General features: G+C 36.7%; 1 protein-coding gene across 1 annotated transcript; it reads left to right on the top strand.

The window, feature by feature from the left end:
* Nucleotides 1–1,124: 1,124 nt before the first annotated feature.
* On the top strand, nucleotides 1,125–10,414 carry LOC116247857 (calcium-dependent lipid-binding protein-like). The gene is made up of 11 exons (XM_031620228.2): nucleotides 1,125–1,550; nucleotides 3,236–3,337; nucleotides 3,568–3,618; nucleotides 4,800–4,920; nucleotides 5,548–5,666; nucleotides 6,085–6,183; nucleotides 6,669–6,749; nucleotides 6,831–6,916; nucleotides 8,522–8,747; nucleotides 9,370–9,534; nucleotides 9,746–10,414. Exons 1-11 carry the CDS (start codon nucleotides 1,446–1,448, stop codon nucleotides 10,187–10,189), a joined length of 1,599 nt encoding a protein of 532 aa, XP_031476088.1. The 5' UTR covers nucleotides 1,125–1,445; the 3' UTR covers nucleotides 10,190–10,414.
* Nucleotides 10,415–10,771: the final 357 nt, after the last annotated feature.

The raw sequence follows: 10,771 nt of genomic DNA on the forward strand, positions 1-10,771 counted from the left end.
ATTTCCCGAACCTTCTGAGGGCAATAAAGTCATTTGAGGTGCATCGCGGGCCCCGCCCCTACCACGAGGGTCACGCTCGAAGCTTAGCGCCCCCAACTTCCAACACGATTAAAAAATAACGGCGTGACCAAATGGTGAAGCCAAACATCAAGTCCCTTCTTTACTCGTGTCCATCTTGATTTTTTCTGATATTCATCGGACCCTCTCCTCCACCTTTAATAATTCATCATAAATATAATATTGTTTTTCTTTCATCCATAATCACTCACATATATATATAATTGTAAAGTAGTAAAATATATAATTTAAGCATAAATACAAGCTAATAATTCATTAAATAGTTTTATAAGAAAGCGGAGTCGAGAAAAAAGGGGTGTTAGATTCTTACCAGATCCGCAAAGCTATGCCACGTCAATCCATGAATTTAACGTCAATCCATGAATTTAAGATTAAAAATGGCATTAGAATTTAGAACTTAGATTGGAAGTTTATTTGAGATTTGCGCCGCATTGGTTAAACAACTTAGTAGATTTCAGATGCACGGTTTTCAAATCCCTTTTATGTTGAAAATTAATCGCTAATAAAAGATCACATTGAATCTTAGTCTTCTTAGATCCAAAGAGCTTCAATGGCTGCTTCTTAACTATCTTTAAAATATCTTAAATGTATCCATTAAAAGCATACCCTAATGACAAGGAATTCAAAACGCCACAAGCAATTATTAATTTTTGTTACATAAAATTTTTAGTGGAAAAACTAATTATGGTTTGTCTTTTTTATTTTTAAACCAGTTGGATGAACTAAAGTGGTCTTTCTATATTTTTCTTTACTCCAACTCCTGTTTTCTCAATTTCACTTTAAGATAAAAAATTTTAAAAGAACTTTGACCTTGAGGTAGCCCCTTATGAGTTCAAACTTTATTAGAAAACCTCATTTTTTCATTTTTATCGAGAAAACAATTATTTGGCTCGAATTCAAAGTTTTCAATTTCAAAGTGCTTATATTTTGACATTTTTCTGTTAAAATTAGTACGATATATATGAAAAATAAGATATATTATTTTGTTTCAGATTTGGGAAATATGAAAAAGTTTAAAGACAGTTGATCCGCAAAAATATCCGTTTCAGTCACACTCTTTCTATCTGGGTCTGAAGTAAACGGGCAGCGGCGATTGAGAGGAGGCAAGAATTTAGACGTGGAGTGAAGAGCGGTTATCGAATCTGCGGCTTCCTCGATCGAGAAGGAGAAGAATAAGACTCTCCGGAGAAGAAGGCGGTTGGACTCGCCTAGTGAGAGAAAGCGTCTCTTCGTTTTCCCTCTTCTGCTTTTCCCCTGCGCTTGTTGCTTGTGTGGCAGAGCTGGCCGTGATCATAATTCAGAAGGTTGCACGGTGAATTCGCATCTTTCGCGCTTCACGGTAGAGAACCCCTGCACAAGGCACGAAAATGGGGTTGATTTCCGGTATGGTGATCGGAATGGTCGCCGGAATCGCGTTGATGGCCGGGTGGAAGCAGATGATGAGGTACCGCAGCACCAAGCGTGTCAGCAAGGTGCTCCCACTCGCTCCCCTTTTTTCAAGCTGCTAACTGCAATCTTGTCTTCTTGCTGCGTGATTGTCCGTTCCCGCCTCATTTCTTCTGTTTTGTTTCTCGCTTTCCGAGGAGAAAGAACTACCGGTTTCGAGTTAGTATTTGTCGGTGGTTTGCTTCTTCACCTGTCTGTTTTCTCTCCATGGTTAAGGATCTGCTGGAATTCAATCATGCGATCCTTTGGAATTCATAATTGCGTGCTAAAGTTGTCGAGGATTTGGACATCCTTTGTGGTCTGCAATATTTGTTCTTTATATTTGTTCAGGATTGTAACTGGAGCGTTTTATTGTTGGGGGGTGGGGGGTGGGGAGAGAGAGGTTGCACAGGAATGCTTACAGAGTAAATGTTGCAGAGAAATGCTCTAACGATTAGTTGTTCGCCTCCATAAAGTGTGTCTCTTCCAGATTTTATGGGAAATGAATTCTGAGCGTTCCTTTAAAATTGTAGATCCTTTTCATCTTCCAAGAGTAAGGAGGTTCCCTTGGATGAATTTCAAACGGTACAAGTTGCTGGATGATTGTTCCGAGTTCAAACGAACTCTGGCAGATCCCATGGGAGAGTTCAGAAGCGCCCATTTGTGTGCAGGTGGTTATGAATTGGGAAGCTCGGAGCCTAGCAGAAGTCTGAGTTTCTGAATATAGTGTTCTATCCCCATATCTAATATAGGCTGTATTTGGATAGCTTCCAATGGTGTTCTTTCTTGCCAGATCGCATGTCACTTCCAGGTTGAGCAAGGTCCTACTAGGCACCAGCATATACCCAGACCTTGAAAGTTGAAGCTTGACTTGCAGGGACTGTAGCTTCTTCAATTATACGGATACAACCTTGGGAGCGTTTAGCTACCTAGCAAACTGCACTTTGTTTGCTGAACTCCTACATGTCTCTGTTTCAGTTTTGTATTTCAAAAAAGTAGATGATTACAGCATGTAATTAACATGTATCTGAATTTTCTCCTTTTCGTTGTTTGACCATTTGGCTAATGGTGACCCAACTTCGAGAATGGAGCATGTTCAATTCATCCAGGTGAAATACTAGCTAACGAGAGTGGATTGACACTTCCAAATTGATGTCAATCTCATTATACTTTATAAAGCTATCTAAGTTTTTAATTGTCATTTCTCTGTTATTTTAGCACAAAACCCCATGTACTATTTACATCATTATTACTAGGATAGTCCACCATGTACTTCTCACAATGTTTGAGGTCGTCTGGGCTCTTAATGATGCAGTTCTCCGTATTTGTACTGTTCATTGACGGGAATAGACTGTGTTTGTGGTTAATTCTGTATTCACATTGATTTTAAGTAGTTGAATCTTATCTACATAGTGAGATTTTGCCGAATGGCAAGTGCATGTCTATTTTCTGATGTCTTTGATACCACGAGGCCATATTTTTTGAGCGTGCTTGTATTCAGTTTATCAAAATTTGTCATCATAGATTGCTCTTTTAGGATTATTCTTGTCCCCTGTTTCTTGTCTTCTTTCCTGAATATCTCCTGTGCGGAACTGGTTGAAGTAAAAAAGCCACAGCAAAATTAACCATGTACGTATGTCTGTGGTAATTTAAGGTTTTTTTCAATGAAAAATGCTGTCCAGTTGCCACTGTGTTATATTACCTTTACATCAGTAGTTGTTTCCTGTGACAGGCAGTTGATATCAAGCTTTTGGGATCCTTAGGCAGGGATGAATTGAAGAAGATCTGTGGTGATAATTTCCCTGAATGGATATCTTTCCCTGCATTTGATCAGGTTGTTTTGAGTGCATAATTTTGCTTAAAACTTTCCTCCTTCTTTAAATTGGACTTTTTCTCTACTAACCTTGCTAGAATGTGCAATGCTGTGCTTGATTTTGAACATGAATATTTAGCTCAAGAAAATAGCTTATATATTTGAACCCAACTTCTCTTATGTTTCGCGCTTGTTGAGTTATTAATACAAGGCATGGTCTGTGACTCTGTTGTCTTTGTGAGGAACTGCAGGTGAAGTGGCTAAACAAACAAATTAGCAAAATGTGGCCTTTCGTTGCTGAAGTAAGTTGTGACTCACCATTCTGTATTTCTTGAGTGTTTCTCCTGGATCAGCCTGCTAAACCGTTTTCCTAGATTATGAGTTCCGTTGGTTAACATAGACACTTGACAGTAATGATCCTTATCGTTTTTTTGGACTTTATTGCAATTTAATGTTTTATAGATACTAATGCTATTCATAGGCTTGGGTTAAACTTTTCATTGTACAATTGCATATGAAGTTTTCTCTGTTTAACTTTAACTTTGCTCTTTGATGACTAGCCAACCATTTTTCAGTAGTCTCAGCAATATCAATAGGACTTCTGCATTTTTTTTTTCATTATAACCTTGATATTGCACCAAATTGTTTTATAAGCTGCATCTCTAAGAGGATTTATTTTTTTGGAACGTAAAGAGCGGACAAACCCTAAACAACCTGGGTTGAGTCCTAACTGGGCCATCCCCCATTTATGGATTTGATGCTAAATCTTACTTAAAGTCCTTTCTTTATTTATGCTTATCCTTAACAGCTATGGTCCTAACCGTAAGCAAACTATCAAATTGCCCTTTCAAATGAATGACATTGTTATTAACTTATTCATTGCTCAGATTTAGTAAAGTTGGTCTAACTTCTAAGTAGTATGTCTTTCTGTTACTGACAATTCAAAGAACTGGTTTTGTGGAGCCATCAGCATAGCCAGCAATTTACATGTATGGTTTGGGATACATAGAATAGAGTAATTTAAAAAAAAAAATATGGGTCCATGGTTCCGTATCCTTCTCCATGGACATTAACTTTCATTGGATTTATGCAGTTCATGATAAGGGCTATCATGTGTGAACCTTTGCTTGACAATTGATATGCGCTATCATTGTTCTCTTACTCTTCCTGCCTCCTGGTGCTTGGATGCGATGGCTAGACAGGAAACTTTTATTCTTTGCTAATGGTTATGAGCCCATTGCTTCCTAAAACTAAGAGGAGCAAAAATAAAGAGTTTTAACTGGTGCCTTTGCATCTTTCATATATATATATATATATATATATATATATATATATATATATATATATATATATATATATATATATATATATATATATATATATATATATATATATATATATATATATATATATATATATATATATATATATATATATATATATATACTTTCTCTCTCTCATGTATCTTTCCAATTTGTTTCAGGCTGCAAGTGTAGTGATTAAGGAGTCCGTCGAACCTGTATTAGAACAATATCGACCTCCTGGGATATCATCCTTGAAGTTCAAAAAGCTTTTCCTTGGGAATGTATCTCCCAAAATTGAAGGTTCATTTTATTATTTTTGTCTGTTAGATAAAGTGTTTAATCATTTTGTTCAGTCAGCTTGTATGATTGTGTTGGATATTATGGAATTTTTGCTTTTGGACGTTTGCAATATTATCTGGACATTGTTCTTTTCTTTCAATTTTTTAGTTACAGCTAATTTTGGAAGATAACTTGTTCTGCAGCCGATATTTTCATTAACATACTTAAAGATTTGTTGCATCCAATAAATGAGTGTTGGAGTCATTCCCTTCTATGCTTAAAACTAAATTTCGTACCTTCTACTGGCTATTTTGCATTATCTTAGGCAGAATGCAGCAAAAGGACAGTTGATACTATGGGTTGTTTATTGTAACCTTTCTTTTCCTTCCTTTTCCCTGTGAGGAAAGTGGGACTTGTACTAATGAATTAATATCAAATATTTTCTTGAACTAATTGACAAGTGCTTGAGAAATGAAGAAGCAACTATGTTCACAAAATACCTTGTTACAATGATATACTTTAAGATATAAATTACCAATAAAAAGTAGCAAAAATGACAGCAAGGGCAACTAATTATATCACTGTCAGTTGCATGCTGTTGGACATGATATATCTTTCTCAATTTTGGCAATTAATTGTTTGATACAGGCATTCGCGTGCAGTCGCTGAAGGAAGGTCAAATAACAATGGACGTGGACTTCCGGTGGGGTGGTGATCCAAGTATTATTCTGGCTGTAGATGCTTTAGTTGCCTCCCTACCCATTCAGGTATGCAGCTCTTTGCAGTATGAATAGAGTATTTTAGTTATGCTATTTAGAGTCTTAGTTATCAAGAAGGGTGTTACTGTGCAGTTAATATATCTTTACCTAGTATCTTCAAGTTCCCTCAATTAACTATATAAAATTGCATTTCCAGAATGGGAAAGCAAACTATCCTTTGATCGTCGTAGTTGTATAGTCTTTTATTGTGATTGTTACTTCTCTGTTAGACATCAGATTTTTGTGCTTCTGTTTGTCATTCAGTCATTTTGTTATCATAAATAGAATTTTATACAGCATGATGAACTATATTTTGAGTTGTTATTTTATTGATAATTTTTCTCATGGGTGTCAAGTTCCCTACACTTATGATATAAGAATTTTTTTGACTTGGAGAATCCTTTTAGATTTGGTATCATTATTGCAGCTGAAGGATCTTCAAGTTTTCACTGTTGCACGTGTCATATTCCAACTCTCTGAAGAGATTCCTTGCATTTCTGCAGTAGTTGCTGCACTTCTTGCTGAGGTTTGCTTCATTACATTTACTGCATTTATCTGATACTCATGCTTTCAAACTGACTTTTAGCTTTCTGAATTTGAATATTTCTATTATTCTATATATCCTCATCATTGTGATATGGAAGTTTCTTCAGTCATAAAGATGCCTAACATTTTTCAGTCAGTTCTCAATGTTAGTCAACCGCTCCTGACTTTACTTGTCCTTTTTGTCTTTTCTTTTGCCATATTATTGTCTGAATTTACATCTCATGCATATGCATATTTTTGTTTCAAAATAAGGACTTATTCTTACCCAGACATATATAACTTGTCATGTCTTCACTAGGAATGTTTTGCTGTTTCCTGTTGCAATTTTGTTTTGTAGCATTGTTTAGTATATAAGTTGTAACTCAGGATCTGGACAATATTCCTCTGTTGATAGCTACATCGATTTCTTGAGTGCTTGACACTCCGGATTCAATATAAGGTTTGTCATATCGTGCTTGGATGCAGCCAAAACCTAGAATTGAGTACACATTGAAGGCTGTTGGAGGGAGCTTGACTGCAGTGCCAGGACTTTCTGACATGATTGATGTATGTGGTAAAAGTTTATATTGTATATTGTGGTACAATGTCTCTGGTGTTCTCATATCTGTTACTTTTCTCCTTGATTAGGACATTGTGCACAATATTGTTGACGATATGCTGCAATGGCCTCATAGAATTGTTGTGCCACTTGGTGGTGTTGATGTGGATATCAGGTACTTGTGGGATTATCTTGAACTCATGCGTCGAACCTTTCTTCCTTTTCCTTTTAACTGATACAAGGAGCTAGATTGCCTGTTTATTGTTGTAGGTATAAACGTAAAAAAAATTATTTAAAACAAACATGCCTGATAATATTTACTAAACCTTAAAAGTTTATTTTTCTCTCTTTTTTTTTAATTGAGGGTGAGTCCCAACCTTCAAGATCTATCTGATCAGCCATTGGCGCTGAAGTTCTGAACTGCAGCACGACCAATAAGCCTTTATTGATGGCTATGCCAGTTCTCCACATGTTATCCAGCTCTAGATGACCAAGGGAAACAGGCAACACAGAATGGCGGGTTGGGACTTCATCCAGGGACTTCATACGTGTGGCATTTGCTTTTCATTTCTTTTGCAAAAGCATTTCTGATGAAAATAATGTTTCATAAGACAGTAGGTTGACCTTTTGTGAATATTCAGTTAACTAGTTGTTCCTTACTAAGTTGCTCAACACAGAAGTGAACAGGATATGAAGGAATTCTTGACCTGCTTTTAAAACCAATATGCGAGTAAACAGATAGTAGGTTATTAATATTTGTCTGTTATTCAGCAATTTCCTAGTTGTTTCGGTTTGCTTTAATTGTTGCAGAAATTTCTTGAGATATAGGGACATCTGTGGATCAGATTTATTGAGTCACCAACCTGTATCTGAGTCCAGTTAAGTGGTTCTGTTGAAGAGAATCGAATCTCCTTTGTTTTTATCAGATATGGATTCATATGCATTATCACTTGCAAATCTGTATATCTCTAATAAATGCTGAATCTAGGAAGAAACCAAATATTAAGTCTCTGTAAATTTTGAATCTCAAGTAACTTGAACTCAGATTTAGTGTCATCCAAGTCAAAAGCTGACCATGAATTTGATTATAGCCAAATTTGATCAGATCTGTGTTAGAACCAAGTACAAACCATTTACGTATTTCTGTGAGCTTGATGCCTATAATTCTGCTATATGTTTTTGGTGATCCTTTTGCCACTAATTGGCTTAAAAGTTCTTGGTTTCACCATAAATTCTGTAAAAGTTACGAAAAGTGCCTAACCTTTAGGCAAAATAACAAGTCACTGTTCAACTTTTAAAGGTTACAAATAGGCCTTGAACTTTTGAGTGTAAATTATTAAAGAGCTGCCTACTAATAGAAACCATCAATTTTTGACAGTACCACCTCTCATAAAGAACCATTCCTCTCTTGACAGATGAAAAAACATTTGCCTTTAGGATTGGTATTTTTGTCATTTATGTCAAAAGTTAATAGTTCCTGTCAGCAGGTGGCTCTCAGCGAATTTCTCAAAAACTGAGCACTTATTTGTTAACTGTTAAAGGTTGACTTCTGATTTGTTATTTGCCTAAACGTTAGGTGCTTTTTGTAATTTTTTTTTCTAAATTTATTGTAGATGGTCAAATGTAATCATATAATTTGGGTAGACATAAATCCATGCACCATATTATGTGTGAATGGTTCATCTGCATTCATGAGTAATCTTATGATTCTTGTTTTTGATACAATATTTTCATCCTTAATCTTCTATTCTTTGCTGTGTTTTTTTTTTTCGGTCTACAGTGAACTGGAGCTTAGACCACAGGGGAAGCTTCAAATTACTGTTGCGAAAGCAAATGATTTGAAAAACATGGAAATGATTGGGAAGTCTGATCCTTATGTGGTTCTGTATATCCGACCTCTATTCAAAATTAAAACCAAGGTGGTCGACAATAATCTGAATCCAGTTTGGGATGAAACGTTTGAGCTAATTGTGGAGGATAAGGAAACTCAGACAGTTATTTTTGAGGTTGTATTATCTCTTAATTCTTTATTAATAATTTTCTTTCGTTTATCTATTCATAATATTTTGGAAGGCAGGATCCATGCAGTGTGACTGCATGCCTTTTCTTAATTTTGTTTCACCTCCCATTTTATTGGATGTTGGTCTATTTACTATCTTCTTGCATATGAAACTTTCTTCATGATGTCTGTACATAAGTTGCATGTGCATTATGTCTTCATAAAGTAATTTTTGGAGAAATACCCAAAGTTTTTGTAAAACAAATGTCTGATGGAACTACCACTTATTCCTTTATGAAATCCATATTATCCACGTGACGTGGTCATCCCTGCATTTGTTCTTTGCTTCGTAGACCTGCTCAAGGAATAAGAAAAATTATCATATCAATACGATATTTCTAACTGCTTTGAGAAGACAATAATTGGTTTGACCCATGGAGATAGTGGGATCTAGGCAAGCCACTAAATATTTTCTCATTTGCCCTTGAAGGGTAGGGAGGTAGAGAAGCTACTCTTAAATAGCCCCTTTGTGTTTGAGGTGTGCCATGACTTTGACCTATGGTAGTGGAATGAATGAAAAATCTTTCTTTGTAGTGCCCGTCTGATCCGTTTGCCTTATTTAATTGCAGGTCTTTGACGAGGACATTGGACAAGATAAGAGATTGGGGGTAGCGAAGCTGCCATTGAATGAGTTGGTGGCTGAGAAAGCCATAGACCGAGAGTTGAGATTGTTGCCTGCACTTGATATGCTGAAAATCAAGGATAAGAAGGACAGAGGGACTCTAACTATCAAGGTTTGCCATTTATGCCATTTCTGTGGTCACAGAACTGTGCGAAATTTACCTTGGATTAACGGATGGAATAAAAAAAGGATAGAGGGAGTCTTGCACTCCATTTGCAGATTAATAACTGCTTCTATCAATTCTTTTCTGCTGTTTTATATTGGTGGGACCAATGGGATGAAACCTTTTCTTAACATGGTCCACTCCTGGTGGTTGCCTGTAGGTTCTTTACCATCAATTTGACAAGGATGAGCAGCTTGCAGCAATGGAAGCAGAGAAGAAAATGCTAGAAGAAAGGCAGAGATTGAAGGAAGCCGGTATCATAGGAAGCACCATGGATGCTGTGGGAGGTGCTGCTTCGTTGGTCGGTTCAGGTGTGGGTCTTGTAGGAACGGGGCTTGTAACTGGCGTTGGTTTAGTAGGGTCAGGTATCGGAGCTGGCGCTGGTTTAGTAGGGTCAGGTATCGGAGCTGGCGCTGGTTTAGTAGGTTCAGGCATTGGAGCAGGTGTAGGGCTGGTCGGCAGTGGGATCGGTGCAGTTGGAAGTGGGCTGGGCAAGGCTGGAAAATTCATGACCAAGGGCGTATCCAATCTGGGTGGCTCTTCCAAGAAAGCAAATAACAGTACTACTACTGCAGCAGCACAAGCGAATGGTGCAGCAAGTTAGTTGACGAGCCTCCTTGTGGAGACATCAGTGTGATCCATGTATGATTTTATTTCACTTCCTTTTGTCTGGCTTTTTGGTGTTCCACGGCTCTGTGTGGGTGCTAAAACACGTCTGTCTTTTCTAGAATTTGATGAAGTTTGTATTAAATTGAAGGTGTGCCATACTCTTGAACTTTTTGGGTGTACATTAATGGAGACCGGAAAATGCAGCCGTCACTTCTCGTTACATTCTTGTACCATGTATCCTATCGACCTGCAACTTCACTATTTTGGATGTTATCAACATGAATCAATTGTCAGAATTTGTATTCTGGTATGCTAGTCCTTTTTACACTTGAAAAATATCGTGATTCGTGAACATCTGTATCTAGCCATAGTGTTCATTGTGGTCCTTGAATTCAGTCACAAATATAATTCTTAGTTTTTTATCAGCAAAATTTTTGTTTCGGTGATAATAAAAAAAATTGTTTTTGTTGGAAAATCCTGGGAATTCTAAAAAAAAATGAAAAAAACGCACGAAATAATAGGAAACAATATGAAATCATGAGCTTTCTACTCATTTTCTTACAAAAATATGATAAAA

Source organism: Nymphaea colorata, chromosome 2, assembly GCF_008831285.2.
Source record: "Nymphaea colorata isolate Beijing-Zhang1983 chromosome 2, ASM883128v2, whole genome shotgun sequence".
Lineage (NCBI taxonomy): Eukaryota > Viridiplantae > Streptophyta > Magnoliopsida > Nymphaeales > Nymphaeaceae > Nymphaea > Nymphaea colorata.

Bases quoted from the DNA above. Each gene is read 5' to 3' on its own strand.
- LOC116247857 (XM_031620228.2), top strand. From the start codon at position 1,446: ATGGGGTTGATTTCCGGTATGGTGATCGGAATGGTCGCCGGAATCGCG. The intron at 1,551-3,235 runs GTGCTCCCACTC...TTCCTGTGACAG, and splicing joins GCACCAAGCGTGTCAGCAAG to GCAGTTGATATCAAGCTTTT. The intron at 3,619-4,799 runs GTAAGTTGTGAC...AATTTGTTTCAG, and splicing joins TGTGGCCTTTCGTTGCTGAA to GCTGCAAGTGTAGTGATTAA.